At 37.2% G+C, this 21,703-nt stretch overlaps 1 protein-coding gene and 1 long non-coding RNA gene across 2 annotated transcripts in view; both read right to left on the bottom strand.

Moving 5' to 3' along the window:
* Window positions 1-9,389, bottom strand: part of LOC141361501 (interferon-induced protein 44-like) — a 141,998-nt gene extending 132,609 nt beyond the window's left edge. Inside the window, exons 1-2 of the mRNA XM_073862962.1 lie at window positions 9,240-9,389; window positions 9,085-9,112 (exon numbers count right to left, since the gene is read on the bottom strand). Of these exons, the coding sequence (XP_073719063.1) occupies window positions 9,085-9,112; window positions 9,240-9,303 (92 nt within the window). The 5' untranslated portion in view covers window positions 9,304-9,389. The remainder of the gene's footprint in view (window positions 1-9,084; window positions 9,113-9,239) is intronic.
* Window positions 3,973-8,580, bottom strand: LOC129429746 (uncharacterized). Its single transcript, XR_012367787.1, has 4 exons — window positions 7,646-8,580; window positions 6,839-6,903; window positions 6,615-6,711; window positions 3,973-4,666 (listed from the first exon to the last, which is right to left on the bottom strand). It is a non-coding gene; the product is annotated as an uncharacterized lncRNA (long non-coding RNA).
* Window positions 9,390-21,703: the final 12,314 nt, after the last annotated feature.

Genomic DNA, 21,703 nt, shown 5'->3' with positions numbered 1-21,703 from the left:
TTATCTGCATGCCAAGTTCATTGGCGTTTTAAAGGTTTCTCGAAGCAGATAGGTCACCCGCGAAGCGGTTCCCAATTCGTCGGTCACGACGTGACGTCGTAGTGACCGACTGAAAGGGAACTCTTCATTTGCAAGCACTGCCTTTGGAGGAGGCAAACCCTGCCTTTATTATGTCCTGTACGTGCACTACATGAGTATATAGACAGAACGCAAGTTACTATTTACACAATTACTTAAACTATTATTTTTTTTTTATAATATGCATGGTTTTATGGTATTTTAAGGAGGGACCAACTGCTTCGTAATCTGATTCAACTATTTAAAATGCTCGACACAGAGCTCCCTTCTGGGTTGTTTAGGTGTATTGTTTTGCATTAGTCTTTTTCTGTTGTATTTCAAGAATTTATACTGTAGGTTGACAGAAGTTGATAATATATTTGGCTTTTGTGCTGAAGCCTGATTTAAATCATACCTAAATCAATTATACAGCTTTAGACAAAGCCTTAGGTTTTAGTTGATCTAGACTATTTAATTGCTGAAATGAATTGGGACCGATGCGATAGACAACTTTAGTGTTCAATTTATTATCTTTTATATCATTCCATCAAATAGCCTATAATGCACCCATTGCTAACTGGGATGTCTCGTTCATGTTAACATAGTGTCACATTTTATTTATTATGACTTATTGTACCATGGTATATAATTTAATAATAAAATTATAGCATAGCCATATATTTTTACTGGTTAAATGTTGTGTGCACCAATCAGCAGTTATATCTGTCAGGGTGTGGGGTTGGAGGAAGGCAAGATGAAGACAATGAAGGTAATAAACTGTAATGATACTTTTAATGATAACACAAATGAACTGGTACATACACTACAACTGCAAAACATATACAATACATAAAACAATACAGAAATAATGACCAACCATGTGAGGAAGACAGAGTATATATAGAGGGTATGCACATGACGTCACCTTCGGCGAAAGCAACTGCGGTTACGCCCACTGAGTGGCAAAAGAGAGAGCAACAGCATTTGAGTACAGTGTGTAATCAGCGAAAACACAGGGAAAACGTGTCGAAATGGGAAAAAGCTGTTGGGCGATAGGGTATACTAACAGATTAACAACAATTCGGAGCTATCGTTTTACAGACTGCAAAGAAACACAGAAAGGAGAAGTAAATTGTTCGTTCATGCCAACGTCCACAGACCACAGGTGAGTTGACAAGTTGCTAAGGTCACTATCAAGCAGAGGTTTTACTTTCTACTTAAAAGTATTTGTATTTTATCAGTGTTTTTTTTTTTTTTGGAAAACATACATTCCAAAGCATATTATCATAATTCTTACTCTATTACATTTTATAAATACACGTGTTTGTTTTACATTAAATATTTAAGTACATTAACGTACTTTTACTCAAGTAACAGTACACAATTTTAATGTAATTAGGTATGAAATAAATTTTAATATGCAATATTAAAGAATACACAGTATGATTCTATGCTTTAGAATGTATTAAAGTAAAAATTTTCCCAATACAAACACCCTAATAAAGCACAGATGCTTGGAAAATGTAACTAATGTAAAGAAGCGTTGTCCATCTCTGCTATGAAGTCCAGCTAAATTAAATGTAAGCGTATAATAGTCAGTTTTACTGGCATTTGCGCCGCAGGCGCTATGAAAGCCAGCCATTTTGTTGAACGTTTGCCACTCATCAGGGCGAGTTCCGGCGTGGTCACTTGGAAAAGTGACATCAATGCATACCCTCTATTGAAGCGCGTCATAACCTGAAAACCACTCCCACCGGGGGGAAACAATCCCTCCGTCTCCATTGACTTTGTATTGCGTGAGGCCGCCTCCTTGTCATTTCTGGCTTATAACAAAAAACAGAATAATGCCTTAAAGCTGCTGTGTGATGTACAGCTAACAAGCCAAAAAACCCAAAAATAAGTTTTTATAAGCTGTCGACCTCAAAAAACACGCATTTAAAGACACAAAATTGGAAACAGGCAACTTTTCATAGTACTACTATTAATAGAACTGCGCCCACTAGGGGGAAACGTAGTCGGCGATCCACTTTTTTCTCCTTAAAGGCTGGGTTTTACGTGTCGACAGCTTATAAAAACTTATTTCTGGGTTTTTTGGCTTGTTAGCTGTACATCTGGTCACACAGCAGCTTTTAGGCATTATTCCGTTTTTGTTATAAGCCAGAAATGACAAGGAGGCGGCCTCTCGAAATACAAAGATAATGGAGACGCTGGTTGGATTGCCCCCCCCGGTGGGCATGGTTTTCAAATTTGCATAACTGCGCTCTGTCTCTATGGTCGCCGCCATGTTACATAAAAACGTTTGGAGCCAAGGCATGCGCAAAAGGAATTGTCCGTGGAGCCAGAGGCGGAGCCGCGGTATCAAACTTCCGCCCAATTCAACCACGCCAATCATGACGACTCGCCCCATTTCTATAGCATTAAATTACTAGCTAAAATGAAACTTATCACAAAAATGAACACTTGAACTTATATCAGCGTGATAACAACTACCCGAAAGGACCAAAATAATCTTTTGGAAACTTTTATTGGAAGTGTAAATATTTTTTAATTTAAAGCAGAGTCCCGGAGAGGGTGGGGTTTATGACTTGTACTGCAGCCAGCCACCAGGGGGCGATCAAATAGCCAGAGGCTTCACTTTTCAAGACTTATGAGACACACCCATAGACATACGTAGACACCTCATGACGTGCTGGAACGCATCATGCGTTGGCGCCATATTGGATGGGTCTCCTCACTGTACGCTAGCACCAGAGTCAATGGGAGTTAACGGAAAGAAAGCCATACTATGGCTGTATTTTGTGCATCTTACGGTTGCAATAACCGGTGCAGTATTGATTCCAGATCACATGGGATTACATTTCACAAGTAAGATTGAACAATTATTTTGGTTATTTTACGTTATTATTTATAATATTATGTCAATGTTCAGCAGGAACTGGTACTCTCTCTCATGATCTCTCGCAGTTTTTTCTTCACATTTGAAGGTTGATACAGGCATGAGGAGGCAATGGGAACCCAGATAGCAAAAAATATTTGCATGGCTTCTTTATGCCGCCAGCCCCAAGCTGTCGTCCCGCTGGCGGGGATGAAACTTTTGCCGCCGAATACGTCACTCTCATTTGTTGCGAGATGCCGCCAGCATGCCGCCGGCGGACCGACTGCTTAATTTATGCAAAATCGGCTGCCGCGGCGGCCCGCCGTCAGGCCTGTTTGCGATTACGCCCTTATGACGCTTACTGCCGCCAGAGCACCGCCGGTGGTCCGCCGACTCATTGCTATCTGGGAAGTTGCTATAAAACGGGAGGGTTTTGTTGTGACAGAGTCGTCAAAGCTCTGTAGCAAAGACTATAGAAGAACAAGAGGGGAAACTCTGATTCGTTTTTGGCAATAGCCACTAGATGGCACTTCAGTAGCGGAGCCGCTATTTGAATGAAAATTCTCACAGCCAAATCATTCTCAATTCATTTATATTAAAATTAATTTAATACCTAATTACATAAAATACCTAATTACGTAAAAATTACATAAAAATTGTGTACTAAGGTACTTAAGTAAAAGTAAAAAAGTAGATGTTTAATGTACTTAAATATAAACCAAAAACTTGAAATTATGAAATGTAGTGGAGTAAAAATTATGATGATATGCTCTGGAATATAAGTTTTCCAAAGAAAAACACTGATAAAATACAGATACTTGAAAATGTACTTTTATGTAGAAAGTAAAATACTTCAGTAGTGTCTGCCTCTGTCATACTTAAAGAGCATAATACAAAGTATTTTAGCACGAAAGCAGTATTTTTCAATGTGTGACAGCGTCCTGTATCATAACTAAATCTCTGCCGCTTATAACAACTCAAACCGTGTGAAAATCCGGTAAAAATTAGGGGAGTTATGATTATTCATCATTAGAAATGAATGCAACCCAGCAAGCAATTTTGCGGCTAATAGACGTCTAGTAGCCGTCTAAACACCCCTCTGACGTCTAGGCTAAAACAAGGCTAATTTTGGGCTGTCAGTGAAAATCTAGTAGACGTCTATCATAGCCCAAGAATAGACTAGTCATCAAATAGACGGCTACTAAACGTCTACATATATACGTCTAATAGACGGTGAATGTGGGTCTAGGCTAATAAAAGGCTAATTTTGGGCTGTCAGTGAAAATCTAGTAGACGTCTATCATAGCCCAAGAATAGACTAGCCGTTAAATAGACGGCTATTAAATGACTACATGTGTGTGTCAAATAAACAACAAAAGAATGGCTAAAGAATTCTTTTTAATCCATTAAAAAAGGTTCTCATAAACATGTTATCCTGCAATTTATTACAAAAAATAGTATTAATACAATAGAAATTCAGATAAGACAAAATGAAGAAAAACTACTTTTAACAAAAAGAATAAAAACAGTAACAAAATAAAAGCATAAATAACAAAATACAATTTTAAAAATGAAATAACATCTAAACATTAACAAACTATCTTCAGTTCACTTCAACTTATTAATTGTACTAATTTCTATACACCACGTCCTCCCTGGTGCCTGTTTGAAATGCCCCCATTGCATCCTTCACTTCCAGTTCTGTTGCTGCTGGGAAGTTGTTCAACACAGCATCTGCCAAATATGAAAAGAATGCATGAGACAAGTATTTTTGCTTTATATTAAATGTGATAGTCATTCTCTTTGTAAAAAGTCATATATAAATATTGACAGGTCAACAACAGTAATCATATCGTTCTCATTACTACAAACACAAGTGCATGTTTCTCTGCTTGTGTTTAATGACATTCTGGAACTAGCAAAAGAGGCTTAAAGGCAGGGTATCTGATTTTGATCCAGAAACATTTTAGTTATGCTGGTTGAAAGTCTCCTCAAGTCTTGATAGCAATCACTATGTTAAGTTGTCTGAATGTTTATTTTTATATATTTGTGTCATCTGTAAAAGGCGTAGGACCAAAAAACGTTCAACAAATCATTGAACCCCGACCGAATGCAATATTTGGACATGGGCCAGTTACCGTTTAAAGGTATACCGAGATTTTCAGAGTCAAGGTTTTAAAAACCACATACCGTTTTCAATGTATGAACTGTGTTTACACAAAGTGAATTAAATCATGTAATTGAATTCATGTTTACATTTACAACTGAAAGAATATTATCATTTAAAGGCTTTATTTTAAACTGGCATAAATGTTGTTTGTTGTTTAAAATAAAATGTATTGTGTCCAGTTGAAAAGTTGATGTTTTAATACGCAGACATTTGAAAATAACACATTTTAGTGTCACAATGGCAATACCGCAACACCGTGGTATTTTTGCTTATGGTTATCATCCAGATTCTCATTTCGCCCCATGCCTAATTGGACGCATTAAATTTTTGCCCCTCTTCTGTTAACGTGTTTTGCATGCCACTTCACACCCTGTTCACGCTCTGTAAAAATAGGGAGAATCAAATAAACTTTCCTGCTGAAAAGCTACAAAACGAAAAACATTTTGAAACAACAAAAAAACATCTGGATGAGCAAAGAGCAAAAACCCAAATTAACATTGGTAACTTCACTGCTTTTCTGCAAGATGGAAACAGCTACAGGTTTAAAAGGGTCGTTGCAGTGTTTCTTTTGGAAAGGTAGGTATGGAGTGTGGTTCTGTTTTGATGGATTCAGGTTGTATTTTGGTGAGGCATGTTGCTTGTGTGGTTTGTGTTCCTTTGCGAATTGGTGCGGTGATGTTTGTCTTTTCAGGTTTCTAGACGTGCTGCATTTGGTTCGGATTGGGGACGGTTGTTTGTGTTGGTTATTTGGGTGGTGTTGTTCACTTTGTCGGTCTTGCTGGTTGGTGGGATGGGGGTGTGTTTCTGGTTGGTGCGTGTGGGCTAAAGTTAGTTTTTTTCAAAATCAAATACCCTGCCCTTTAAAGGAATAGTCTATCCTTTTGCCATATTAAACTATGTTATTACCTCAACTTAGACAAATTAATACATATCTATCTTTTTTAATGCGTGCACTGTATAGCGCGTCGTGAATGTGTTAGCATTTAGCCTAGACCCATTAATTCCTATGGTACCAAACAGGGAAGCCACCAAACACTTCCTTGTTTTCCCTATTTAAGGAATGTTACATGAGGAGTTATACCAGTAAGTATGGTGCCACAAAATAAAACTTTTTTTGGTACCATAGGAATGAATGGGGCTAGGCTAAATGCTAACACATTAACAACACACTGTGCAGTGCACGCATTGAAAAAAGATAGGTATGTATTAATTCGTCTAGGTTGAGGTAATAACATAGCTTAAATGGCAAAAGGGTAGACTATTCCTTTAAGACGCCAAGCATAAAATATTCACAATACAATCTTATGGACATAAAACAACTAAACAATATTGTATGGTTGAGTTAACTGTTGTATCGGCAAAGAGTAATTTAATCTGGGGCTTTTAATATTTAGAAAATATTAAGGCAGTACCGGACTGTTGTCAATTACTCCTCACATAGCCTAATGTCATATTAAATGTATTATTTTGTGAAACACCATTCAGCCTAAAACTACATACAAACACACTTACCTTTAATAACTGAGCTGATGTTTTTTCAAATGCTTGCTTCTGCAGTGGACCACCACCATTCATGTTGAACTTTGAAATTAATGAATTTTATGGAACTCTAAAATACAAAAGATAATGTCATTAACATTTGCAGACTTACATATATTTTTGATTTTTTGTGACCACATGAAAGACTGTTTTGACACCACAATGTCTGATTAATATTGCATGTTTATAGAATTTACCTGTCCAGCATTCTTCCGGCACGGTCTCTCAAGTTTCTCCCTCCAGTTTAGCACAGCTTTGACACCTGAATAGCACATGCATATGTCAGTAATTGTACAGTAATGTATGCTTCAGTGTACAAGTGTTTACCAACCTCTAAGGTTAATGCCCACTGACCTGCAAGTTTTCCCTCACTAACACAATAAAACTCTTTTTTCCAACAAACTGAAGGCCTGTAAGTTAAATCCATATGGAAAAATAGCTTTCCCCCTCAATCTATCTCTGTATGCATAATTGTTAAGCACAACTGCCTACATTACTGTAAGCAACACAGTGATAACTTAGCCAAGTTACTGCTGTTACTAAAAAGCAGCCTACAAATCACTTATGTTAATCTTCAGTTTAACGTCTGTTACATTTACCTCCACTATTTTATTACATTGCAGGTTGTACTGCAGTGTTTCCGCTATATACATTCTACCGTGGCGGCCCGCCATGCCTACAACATCCCCGCCACGCCTGCGGTTGTGGATAGAAGGGATACAGCAAACGAAATCTCGCTGGATGACCACTGTTTTATCCTAATCCTTCAACCAAACCCAACTCTAAACACAAAATTTCACACGATTGTAGGATGTATTTGTATCTCATTTAGCCAGAGCCGCTGTTTTCATCCTAATAATCCTACCTCCAATACTGTTTAGGTTTTATAAAACATGGGTTACTTGCTCTAACGTTAAGCTACCCGCAAGAATGTCGCGATTCCAACAACAAATGAAGTAAATACATTTTAAACACATGTAAAATAAAATAATAAAAACACTTACAAGACCAAACGAGTGTGGTAGATTGCTTTCCCCCTGGCTGCTCGCTGGTGTTGATTTTCAAACAGCGGAAGTCTTTCTCGCGAGATTTGGCCTCGTGTTTGTGTACTGCAGCTGCCATCTAGCGGTTCGGAGTTGTAACTGGATTTTGTATATCAATAATGAATGTTATGCGTGACAGCAGATTCAGATAAGAAAAATAAAACCAAACATATGGAATTCACTGGTGTCTTTGCATGCCTGATGAAATATCATACATCTTGCAAGTTATTTTGACAAAAACAAAATTTTATTAAATTCAAGTTTATTCTGGGCTAAACATGGTTTGTTCGTAGTCGGTCTATTTATGAGCTAAATAGTGGCTATGTACGACGGTGCATAAAAGACTTTAAAGAAATGAAACAAACCTTGTAATAGCTGTTAACTTTGCTTACACAATGAAATACCATACATCTCACAAGTTATTTGGCAAAAACCACATGTAAAATAAATTAATGGTTATTTCTGGGCTAAACGTGGGTTAATCGTAGTCGGTCTATTTGTAAGCTAAATAGTGGCTAAGTACAGACGGTGCATAAAACACTTTAAAGAAATGAAACAAAATACCGTAATCGCTTTGAACTTTGTTTACATGATTAAATATCATACATCTCACAAATCATTTTGGAAAAACAACATGTAATTAAATTCATGGTTATTTCTGGGCTAAAAGTGGTTTATTCGTAGTCGGTCTATTTATGAGCTAAATTGTGACTACGTACAGACGATGCATAAAACACTTTAAAGAAATGAAACGAAATACCTTGTAATCGCTGTTAACTTTGCTTACATGATGAAATAGCATACATCTCACAAAGTATTTTGTCAAAAACCACATGTAACCAAATTAAAGTTTATTTGGGCTAGATATGGGCTAGACACAGCCCGGCTATATCGGGTCTATACTGAACGAGACGTTGAACTGACGGCTATTGCTTGCTGGGAAGGGAGCGCACTGGAGACCCATCCAAAATGGCGGCCGCGCGATACGTCAGCTCCAATAGGCAGCTCAGTCTACGAGGTGTCTACGTATATAATGTCTATGGGCACACCCCTATGGGCACACCCGATTGGCACTGTATGTGAAATATACATAACTGAGGATGTGTTTTAGACGAATTTGCATAGCTAATTTGCATAGCTAAATACTTTAATATTTGTCCCAAACAACAAAATAGGACATTGCAAAAATACAAAACAATATACAGAATTAATCCTAACAAAACATTAACATTTAGCCAACAACTTATCCATGTTAGAACTCAGAAAATCAAGAAAAACGTCTGACAGGCAAATCACGTGGTCTCACAAATCCTATTGCTTCGCTCCTTGTAAGAGAGCTTTACTTTGCCATCAGTACAGAATTTAACATTATGGTATAGATGTAATTTTAATGTACTTACCCCCAATCAATGTTCCTCCATGGGACTTCTAGGAAGATAAAATATTAAAATACATTTAGATGTATTTGAGTGTGCATGAATTGAAATTGTTTATTTAATATTAAATCGTTGTTTTATTCGGTAGGGAAATCCAATGTATTTTATTGCTCTCTTACCTAAACGCCCTTGTTGGCCTGCGGATGCTGTTCTTGGTTCTGATCTTGATTGTGATGATCCCATGCCATTGTTGTCATTCTTACAATATTAACATCAGTCTCTAAAAAAATAACTGTTCAACTGTTTGTATGACATAACGTTTGGAACCACGACAGTCTTGGAATGGCGCTTACTAGTAGTGATGGTCGCTTCAGAAGCACTGCTTCATGAGGCTTCGAAACATTTACGAATCTTTTGTTTCGAATCAGTGGATCGGAGCGTGTTTCAAACTGGCCCAAGTCACGTGATTTTAGCAAACGAGGCTTCATTACGTCATAGCTGTTTCGAAAATCCGATGGTTCACCGCTAGGGGGAGTTGATCACAAGTACCAGTGTCTAATATGTTTAGGTGAACTCGGCTCAGTTTTATTATGCAAGTTCATAAAACATTCATCCTTCTGACTAATAACGCTGCCATTTTGTCTACTTTTTGTTTATAGACAGATTTAATGACAAAAATGTGCATAATTAAAAGGGTAGTAAGTTTTAATGATTTGTTTGCCCTAAATAAAACTAAAAACAAATAATACACTTTTAATTATGTCTTAATTAAGTTTAATAATTTTTTTAAACATATTTTAATAAAACTCTTGCTATTATTTTGTAAAAAAAAAAGTGTTAAATGGACATATCTTTTACATTATTTTGACCAGCAGGGGTCGCCAGCGTGTGTGGTGTTTCGAACTGCTTCGAAAAACTGAATCAATTTTCGAAGCAAGTGGTTCAATTGATTCGAGTTTCGAAAAGCTTCGTTTCTCCCATCACTAGCGCTTACTTCAGAGCACAGCTGCATCTTTAATGTGTACAGTGCCTGCTCGCTAGACGTCCAGCGAGGAGGAGCTACATGCGCAAGCTTTACTTTCGGATCAACCATAACACTAGACTAGTAGAATTCTCATTGACAAAATGCAGGAATGCTTAACAACAACTCGAAATACGGATGGTAAAGTTAAGATTATTAATTCTTACGTATATATTTAGTTATTTTATATAATGTTATTTAACGAACACTATGTTGATTATTTAAATGCAATATTTATATATATTTATTATCTTTTAAATAATATTGTTTATATTAGTTTGATAGATTCAGCCTCCTAATCGAAGTACTAAAACAATTAATGCTGATGATATTAATTTTTTGCCCTTACCTTTCTGTGTCCATCTCTAAACAGCAGCCTACAGACGCATGTCCCAGTCATCAAGATGCTGTTGCATTGTTGCTAGATGTTATGTTCATAATGTAAATATTATGTGTTTATATTGAAAAGTTTTTCATGTTAGATTTTTCAGGAAGGTAAGGAAGTTACATTTACATTGCTAATGTTAATTAAGATTTTACCCAGGACAAAGTATGTACACTTTTTTATTAAAAGGGCAAGAACATTTGTCACTTGTATTTTTAATTTCACATTAGGTAGTACAATGGGGTAACAATCAATAAAACTAATAAAAGATAAAAAGAAAAACAGTTTTAGGGGTATGCAAACAAACTTAGATTAAAACATTTACATTAGTAATGCAGGACTGTATTGCCATTTATCAGGTGATAATGTATCTGACACAATGTGGTGAAGCATTATCATCCATGAACAGAAAGTTGGGGGTGTGCTGGTGGAATTGGGGGATGATGATGGGCTCTATGATGTTTCTGAGGTAAGAACGTGCAGTGACTGAGCCATCTACATTAACCAAATCTGTTTTGTGTGACTAGTGATGCCCGCCCAGACTGCTGCACCTCCTCCACCAAAGAGAACCCTGGGGACCATGTGAGTAGTACATATAGGCGCCATATTGTCACATAAAAATGATTGATGGTGCCCTTTGACCTTAGGGGAGGGGCTAACCTTTTGACCTCAGGGGAGGGGCTGACCTTTTGACCTGCGAGGGAGGGGTGACCTTTGACCGGACCTCCCACGTCGTGAACCTTTGACCTCGGGGGAGGGGCTAACCTTTGACCGGACCTCCCACGTCGTGAACTTTTGAACCGACCGCCCACGTCGCGTTGAACTTTTAACCGGTACGCCCACGTCACGTTGACATGTTTACGACCGAGGTTATCTCCGGGGCATGTTAAATCATGTCCTCCTACGATAAAACAATAAAAACAGTGTTTACACAAGTGGTCTTCATTAAAACACATTCCATGCTCCCATCATAATTTATATAAGGTGGGGCATAATATGTATAATAAAAAGCCAGGGAAATCAGAGTTACAACAATCACAAACATGGATAGGCCATGCAGCTCGCACGGTACTCCAGTGAGTGAATGGTGAAATAGCATGGAGCATCTAGCTATGGCGACGAAAAAATTTAACTTTTAACATGCATTGAAATTTTAACATGCACCATTTTAGAATGCGTGACATCGTTATAATCTGCCATGCTGGCATTGAAATATTGTGAAATCCTCTCATTGATTAGTTTCATTAAACACAATTTTTTATGCGAAATGATCAAAGAAATTAAGTGTTCTTTCTTTTCTTTTAAACGTCATCCTGGCTTAAAAGGCTATATTCATGGTGAGAATAAGCTGTAATTATATAAAGTAAGATTAGAAAAGATGTTTAAAATGAACTTTCTCTAATAATCTTAGCACTATGTATGGATACGACTGAAAAAACATGTTCAAAAGTATCAACATAATAAAAAAGGTTTCTCACAGCGGCAGATGAAATACAATCTAAAAGAATAAAGAACAATGAATTCTGTCAAGATGAACATTTTGTAGGATTTTCTCTAGAGAGTAAAAATTGATGTGTAATTTTTAAATGTCCTATTCTGCATTTTGTATAGATGACCTGATTTTCAAAACAGAAGTTATGTTTTTTCAAATCAACTGTTCAATACAAAGATATGGTCTTCTGCCACTTACACAGATCGTAGTCCTTAAAGTTGCATTCCTGAGAGCTGCTTCCACTCCGAAGCGTAAATCGTTTTGGCAGTGCCCGTGTGAGGACCGAGATATTTTGTTTTTTAACTCGTAAAGCATGTCGGGTCCTCCTGCGATAGCAGGACAGTGTTTATACAAGGGGCCTGCATTAATGCAGCTTGCGTTGCTTTCATCATACTTATAAGTACAGCATAAGTAAAGACAAAAAGACACATATTACAAAACATTGCCTGCCTAAAAACTGAGATGTTTAACTTTAGGTTATTAGTATATTAGGTTTAGTATAGTTTTCAGACTTTCAGAAAGAACTCATCAACTTAAAGAATAAAGCACTTATCAATTACATTTATTTTAATCTCAAAAACTCAAGTTTTCGTCTAGTGTTTATTGTTGCGCCTGGGGTGCGGGTGCCTGCTCGCACTCCTTGGCCAGGACACTGGAACTTTTGGTGCTTTTGTATTTGATGTAATATTTAATAGTGTTTGACAGATTGCTCCATACAAGACAATCAAATTATATACATTCAATGAACACAACATACAAAGTCTAACTTCATCACACGCTTTGGTGCGCTCGTTTCTCTGTCTCTGTTGTTCTCGGTTGTCGGTTGTCGGCTATGTAAACGGTGTTTTATTTTTGTTTTTATAAAGTGTATTAAACTCGCACTACTCTTTACCCAGAATAACATGTGCTTCTTCTGTGGTGGCGGAGCGAGGTGCATGATTTCTTCAATTTATGGGAACACAAGTGAACTTTTTATTGTAAAATAGTCAAATAAAATAGTAAGACTAAAGACATAGGCTAACTGATGATCCTTACATATGAAATACCCGCACAAAATCATCTAGGTATATTCTTAAAGCGACGTTGGTTTTATTACACCACAATAGAAGAACAATAAATCAGCACATACCACAAAGATTCACTCCGCTATCATTTCCAACTAATGTTGATTTATTGTGTTGTACTCAAAACATCTGAACTTCAGTCAGCTTTTTGGGGGGCTGAGCATTAATTTACTTTTTAAAGATTCCAACATCTAGTTGATTTTTAACCCTTATCTATACATGTTGCTTGGCTCACTGTGGGCCCGGCATGCTTGCCGTTGTGTTTGCCTTTAAATGACAGAGAATACAACAGCACCCACCCCACAAAAACAAAAAATGTCATCACAGAAAACAGCAACAAACCACCCGGCCAATCGAGTGCTGCAGAACAACGGGCGAAATCCACGTGCCAGCCCAGACCAAAAACACCTCGCTCTACCATACACAGCTCCACAAGGCAAAACAAAGATCCCACGCAGTCCACCATGTTACACCAGCAGTTTGATTATTGCGACCACCGTGTCCTTTAGTGCACTAGGGGCATTATGGGAAATGTAGTCATTTTCACAAGGCGAATCGAACGCTGTATATGTTAAAGGTGCATTGTGTTACTTTTAAAAAGACAAAAATGCTAAATAATATACATAACTATATTATCAGTGGTGTATAAGGACCTTACATAATGAACTGAATTGTTTCTATTACCTAAGAACGAGCCATTTTCATCTCCATACACCGCTGGTCCCCTTATACGGAAGTCACCGTCATATCTCTACAGTAGCCCTAAACGTACAAACTGCTCTAAAGAGCACGTTTCTTCCCTACGTTGTCTCAGACGATTACATGTTTGTCGTGCGACAGCTACCATATGGGTTTTAAAATTGAAGAGTGAGTTGTCTGTGGCAATTCACAATCTCACCACTAGATACCGCTAAATTCTACACACACCACCTTTAACTGGCTACTGTTTCCAAGATGCATTACGATCTAAGCCATCGCACTGGGAGAGAGAGTACATAGTGAGACATATTATTTACCATTTTATTTGTTGTTGTTGACACAATTTAATGTAAAGTGGAAGATCATATTAATTTATAAAAAAAATAACGGCTTAAAGAGAAAGACCTTTCCCACTGACACTTTAATATTCTATAGCTTCATAACTCACACCGATGACTATGTGATGAGGGGCGTGTGAATTGCTGTGTTTAGAGGGGACGGGTCAGGATTTTTAGGTTACAAATCAGAGCCTGAAACTTAGAGCTCTCACACCTCAGATACGACGCTCTGGCATGTTCATTTAGCGGCAAATTTGAAGGCTACTTTCAGGAATTCTCCATTAAATTGTTTAAAGCAAAGTTTTTAACACGGCATAGCTCAACTGTGCAGGATTCAAGGAGTTGCAGACGCTATTTTGAGGACGGTGCAAGCACGACCGGAAGCTTAACAAAATCAGGGAGAGACTTGTGGACATACATCGTGTAAAGTTGTCTACAACGCTGCGGATTCTTGAAAGGAGAGAACAAATGTCACTTGAGCGTGATCACAAACGCAAGACGCCGCACGTGTGCGGTCCTCCAGCCTCCAAAGAAATGCCTTCAGAACACCGCAGGAGCGAGCCCGTTAATATTTTTTATGCGGTAATATCTGCAAATGCTGATGTGTGCTTGCCGCAAAATTACCGCGAAACTGATGCCGTGCGCGTAACCAACCTCAAGAAAAAAACAGATGTCGTGAAAAGTCTGGACAAATCTTTTGATAAGATGGTTCAAGTGTCTGTTAACGCTGATGAACCGATCAATGTGTTCATCAAAAAAGCCCTAGATGCTATGTATGAATGTGATGATGAGGAGGAGTTTGACATTGCTAACATCCTCCTCATGTCTGCATATGTAATAGATGTATGTGTTGCCGTAGCGACAAAGAAGGACCAAATCAACGTGCGCGAAACCGCCGAAACTGCCGCTGACCCTCTGATCGACAAGAGTCCCGGCACGTGCCCACACCCTCCACTGCATCCAGACAACACCACAACCCCCGGCGATGATTGAAAACAATGCGAGCCCCTGGGACACCCCGCACACCCGAAAAAACATTCACTTTTTTCACGACCTACCTTTAAACATTTGAACATGGTCTTTTAATTTTTCTTCACCTTCTTTCCATCTCTAGGCTGCTTATTTGATAAGTTCTGGTTTCAGCTCTTAGAAAGTTCGTGATAAACGTTTGTGTGAAATGTTACCACTACATTCGGTCATTTGGACTTGTAAACATCTTGTTCATACAAAGTGTGACACTTATTATGTTATGCAAAAATAAAAGTGACCTGCACCAGCATGAAAAGCCAAATCCGTATGCATGACCTGATACAAATTTGGTGATTTTGTAACTTAGTGATTTTTACATAGACACGTCAGTTACTTTGCATAACCTGTATAACTCTATGAAACGTGTCCTTCAATAACTGAATCATGCCAACATTTTTACTCAAGACTTTCAATACTTATCAGGACAATTTTAAGCACATTACAATATACCATCATTTATTTACCATTCGTAAAACATGCATAGTTGCAACACTACCATTCAGTTAGACTTTACATTTCTAGACTGTGTTTTTTCTCAAAGGTTGCTTATATTTACAGACAACACACTAGACCTAAGTGTATCTTAACAATGGCAAACAGGAATACCAACGTTTGCAAACAAGTGTAGTTAAGCACTTTGATTTTTGTACATAATTCACAGAAAGCAACAGTGAATCATCAAAACGTTGCTAGTTTTTTAGTTTCCGAAAGTATACATTTTTTACTTATCACACTGGTCCTCGCAAACAAACCAGGAACGTTATTCATCTGAACACTTTCACCGGACCTGTGTCTTTGCTGTTTTTGTTTGGACGGTCTTTTGTTTTCGTGGTTTTGATCTGTTCCTGTCGACTGTCTTCTGTGTATCTTTCTCGGATTTCATAAACCTTTGAAAACCTTTGTCTTGATGCCATCGATGTATTTATTGCTTGTCCGTTGTTTGCTGTGCTTTGTGTCATGTTTTTTGGTTTGCACCATTCATTTTTATAGAAAGTTTCAGAAACTCACATTTACACGGAATTATGATACATTTTACTTTTAATTGTGCCCAAGAGTGAGTGCTGGTTTAACAGGGGTAAACTGTAATCATGCCACAATCCTGAAGGTTTATAATCCAAACAAGAGCCCTTCAACACCTCAAACACTATACTGATTTCGTTTAACTGAAAACTGTAAAATGATGTACAGACGAGTTCAAATTGTAAAAACAGTAGTAAGAAAACTAATAACTTTTTACTAGTACATGTATAATTCATACATGGCAAAAGTTTTTTGTTTTGGTTTATTTTAGTTTAACTCATCACACTAATTTATGCAAACAGAAATTGTCAGATTTCACGTTTTCAGGATTCAAGTGCACAACACATTGCGATTACTGTCTCAACTCGTTCTCTGATTTATCTAGAATATCTACAAAGTAACGATTGTTAAGATCTTCATGCACAGAGTGTTTGCTCTGGTCTCATAAAAACAACCATTTACACTCAAAACCTATGGCTTCTCTGTCTTAATGTCATCAATTTATTATTTCGTCTACATCATCACCAAAATGTTTCACTATAAGAGTGTGCAAACTGTTTTACTTCGGTCTGGATTTTTATAGAAAGCTTCAGAAAATGTCGGGGTGCTAACATTTACAATAATGATGAAGCATTTTACCTTTAAATGGTCCAAAGAGTATGCGTTGGTGTACAAGTACTATCTTTGTTGCAGCCATCAAGAATATTATGTTCGTAACAAGAATTATATCAAACATATGTTGCGCGTGTTCTAAACGATGATATTGCAGAGAAACTATTCAAAAGAGAACCAACTTTAACGTAAATTTTATATGGCCCCTTGATTTAAAAAACAAACAAAAAAAAAAAAAAACAGCAAGCTGTACCCAGTGTTTCTAACAAACAGTTATAATCACATCACAAGCCTAAATGTTTAGAAACATAAATATTTTTGAAGACCTCACACAATAGTGATTTCTTCTATCTGGAAAACTTTTAAAAAATATACGCACATGACCTGAAATAGTAAAAACAGTTGCAAGATATACTATTAATGCTCAACTAGTACATTGTATAAACTGTTAGTTTGTCGCGTTTGTAGGGGTTGTTGACGTATTTTAGACGCAAGTTGTTTATTCTAATCTTTAAACAATTGTGTATGACAAAAGTTGTTCTGACTGAACTGACATTAAGAAACGGTACTGAAATGCTAAAACCAGGTAGATACAACTTCAACACAATATAGATGTTTTTAATCTATTGGTACCGAATTTAAATGTGTCCAAACTATTTCAACCATTACTAAGTTGTAGATGTTTGCATCTTAATTTACAAGGTTTTTAACAAACAAACACACGTTCCTGTTTTGTCTTGCTCTGTTTCATAGCATTGCAACTGCATACTTAGGTACACCGCATTATGTTGAAAGGATTACTAAGTTAAAGCTAAACAATCTTTATTATGCTGTAGACGTTTGGCGTATATTTTCTATGGAATTGATGAATTTACATATTCAAACATTAAATTTTTCCTATATTTACTGTATCACGGTGAAGGTTTTAGTAAGTAAATCTAAAACACACTTCACTGTGTTGCTGTGTTCCCTTAATCGTCTAGCAACAATTTTCAAGAGATTACCAACATGTATGATGTGCTAACTGTCAGGGGATCTGAGATGTACTTTATTATTTTCTGAAGTAATTAAAAAGTTAACTATCTAACACTTAACTGCACAATAACTTAAGCGATAAAGAGTTTGACAAATGTTACTTAACCTATAGAAACGAAACCAACTGAATTACAAAGTCACTGACATAAAGTTTACACTTACAAAGAAAACAAATCACGCAGATGTTTAAAGTGAAACAAGATTTTATTTCTCAGCAAGTAAAAGAAATACATCATATGTCACCAATGTAGCTTAGAAATGTTTACTCATCACAACGTTTTTCTCAAGAATGTAAGCATCCGTCGGATCAATAATTTCACAAACATTAGTCTGATCATTATTTGATATTGTAAAAACACACACAAACCACATAGGTAAGAGTTTTCACAGATGCTACAGAGCGCCTTTAGCTTTTTGTCAACAAGTTGCAACAGAAGTATCATGACGCTTGCTTTTATGATCTTGAAACTATCAGTCTGTGGAATCGATACTCGCAAAGTGTATTGCGCAGACTGTTGTTACAGTGCAGCCATACTGAGTTGTGAGGAAAGTCAGGGTGCTGTACCACAGATCCATGCAGAACTCATCCAGCCATGAGTTGTCAGCAGGCATTGCAGGGTCCTTCTTGAGGACACAACTCCATTGGAACATCATCAGGCATTACTGGAGCCGTACAAAGGGTGTTGTTGTAGGGTGATGGACCTCCATCAGGCTTTGCAGGGGACGCATTGGCACTAGGCATTGCATGGGCCTTCTTGAGGGCGCAGGTCCAGCTGTAGGTTCTCTCATCCTCATAATGCTCTGGTGTGGGTAGCGCGAATGTGTTGGTGTAGCAGTAGGAGTCCATAGTTTCTTGAAACTTGTTAAGCAAATGCGTTGAATGATCCAAACTTGAACCGTTTTAACGCACGCAATAGGTAGGCGGAGATATGAGTCCTGGAGTTAAGGGACATACCTCTCTGGGTGGAACAACTTCACTCCAAACATCTGCGTGATTTGTTTTCTTTGTAAGTGTAAACTTTATGTCAGTGACTTTGTAATTCAGTTGGTTTCGTTTCTATAGGTTAAGTAACATTTGTCAAACTCTTTATCGCTTAAGTTATTGTGCAGTTAAGTGTTAGATAGTTAACTTTTTAATTACTTCAGAAAATAACAAAGCACATCCCAGATCCCCCGACAGTTAGCAAATCATACATGTTGGTAATCTCTTGAAAATTGTTGCTAGACGATTAAGGGAACACAGCAACACAGTGAAGTGTGTTTTAGATTTACTTACTAAAACCTTCACCGTGAAAAAATTTAATGTTTGAATATGTAAATTCATCAATTCCATAGAAAATATACGCCATACGTCCACAGCATAATAAAGATTGTTTAGCTTTAACTTAGTAATCCTTTCAACATAATGCGGTGTACCTAAGTATGCAGTTGCAATGCTATGAAACAGAGCAAGACAAAACAGGAACGTGTGTTTGTTTGTTAAAAACCTTGTAAATTAAGATGCAAACATCTACAACTTAGTAATGGTTGAAATAGTTTGGACACATTTAAATTCGGTACCAATAGATTAAAAACATCTATATTGTGTTGAAGTTGTATCTACCTGGTTTTAGCATTTCAGTACCGTTTCTTAATGTCAGTTCAGTCAGAACAACTTTTGTCATACACAATTGTTTAAAGATTAGAATAAACAACTTGCGTCTAAAATACGTCAACAACCCCTACAAACGCGACAAACTAACAGTTTATACAATGTACTAGTTGAGCATTAATAGTATATCTTGCAACTGTTTTTACTATTTCAGGTCATGTGCGTATATTTTTTAAAAGTTTTCCAGATAGAAGAAATCACTATTGTGTGAGGTCTTCAAAAAGATTTATGTTTCTAAACATTTAGGCTTTTAATGTGATTATAACTGTTTGTTAGAAACACTGGGTACAGCTTGCTGTTTTTTGTAAATCAAGGGGCCATATAAAATTTACGTTAAAGTTGGTTCTCTTTTGAATACGTAGTTTCTCTGCAATATCATCGTTTAGAACACGCGCAACATATGTTTGATATAATTCTTGTTACGAACATAATATTCTTGATGGCTGCAGCAAGGATAGTGCTTGTACACCAACGCATGCTCTTTGGACCATTTGAAGGTAAAATGCTTCATCATTATTGTGGATGTTGGCACCCCGACATTTTCTGAGGCTTTCTGTTGGAGTCTGGACCGAGGTGGAGCAGTTTGCACACTCTTGTGGTGAGGCATTTTGGTGATGATGTGGAGAGGATAGTGAATTGATGACGTTGGGACGGAGAAGCCATGGGTTTTGAGTGTGGATGGTTGTTTTTGTGGGACCGGAGCAGACACTCTGTGCATGAAGATCTTAACAATCGTTACTTTGTAGATATTCTAGATAAATCAGAGAACGAGTTGAGACAGTAATCGCAATGTGTTGTGCACTTGAATCCTGAAAACGTGAAATCTGACAATTTCTGTTTGCATAAATTAGTGTGATGAGTTAAACTAAAATAAACCAAAACAAAAAACTTTTGCCATGTATGAATTATACATGTACTAGTAAAAAGTTATTAGTTTTCTTACTACTGTTTTTACAATTTGAACTCGTCTGTACATCATTTTACAGTTTTCAGTTAAACGAAATCAGTATAGTGTTTGGGGTGTTGAGGGGCTCTTGTTTGGATTGTGGACCTTCAGGATTGTGGCGTGGTTGCAGTTTGCCCCTGTTGGGCCAGCACTCACTCTTGGGCACAATTAAAAGTAAAATGTATCATAATTCCGTGTAAATGTGAGTTTCTGAAACTTTCTATAAAAATGAATGGTGTAAACTAAAAAATATGACATAAAGTATAGCAAATAACGGATAAGTAATAAATACATTGATGGCATTAAGACAAAGGTTTTCAAAGGTTTATGAAATCTGAGAAAGATATACAGAAGAAAGTTGACAGGAACAGATCAAAACTATGAAAACAAAAGATTGTCTAAATAAAAACAGCAAAGACATAGGTCTGGTGAAAGTGTTCAGATGAATAACGTTCCTGGTTTGTTTGCGAGGACCAGTGTGATAAGTAAAAAATGTATACTTTCGGAAACTAAAAAACTAGCAACGTTTTGATGATTCACTGTTGCTTTCTGTGAATTATGTAAAAAATCAAAGTGCTTAACTACACTTGTTTGCAAACGTTGGTATTCCTGTTTGCCATTGTTAAGATACACTTAGGTCTAGTGTGTTGTCTGTAAATATAAGCAACCTTTGAGAAAAAACACAGTCTAGAAATGTAAAGTCTAACTGAATGGTAGTGTTGCAACTATGCATGTTTTACGAATGGTAAATAAATGATGGTATATTGTAATGTGCTTAAAATTGTCCTGATAAGTATTGAAAGTCTTGAGTAAAAATGTTGGCATGATTCAGTCACCGAAGGACACGCTTCACAGAGCCACACAGGCCATGCAAAGCAACGGACGCGTCCATGCAAAAATCACCAAGTCACAAAATCACCAAATTTGTATCAGGTCATGCATACGGATTTAGCTTTTCATACTGATGCAAGTCACTTTTATTTTTACATAACATAATAAGTGTCACACTTTGTATGAACAAGATGTTTACAAGTCCAAATGACCGAATGTAGTGGTAACATTTCACACAAACGTCCACCACGAACCCTCCAAGAGCCGAAACCAGAACCCATCAAACACGCAGCCCAGAGATGGAAAGAAGGTGAAGAAAAACCAAAAGACCACGCCCAAATGTCCAAAGGCAGGCCGTGAAAAAAGTGAATGTTTTTTCGGGTGTGCGGGGTGTCCCGGGGGCTCGCATTGTTTTCAATCATCACCAAAGGTTATGATGTTGTCTAGATACAATAGAAAGTGTAGGCACGTGCCAAGACTCTTGTCGATCAGAAAGTCAGCAGCAATTTCAACAATTTCA

This window comes from Misgurnus anguillicaudatus, chromosome 24, assembly GCF_027580225.2.
Source record: "Misgurnus anguillicaudatus chromosome 24, ASM2758022v2, whole genome shotgun sequence".
Classification (NCBI taxonomy): Eukaryota; Metazoa; Chordata; class Actinopteri; order Cypriniformes; family Cobitidae; genus Misgurnus; species Misgurnus anguillicaudatus.
The sequence above is the reverse complement of the archived record's forward strand: the minus strand, read 5'-3'. Positions and strand labels throughout refer to the sequence as shown.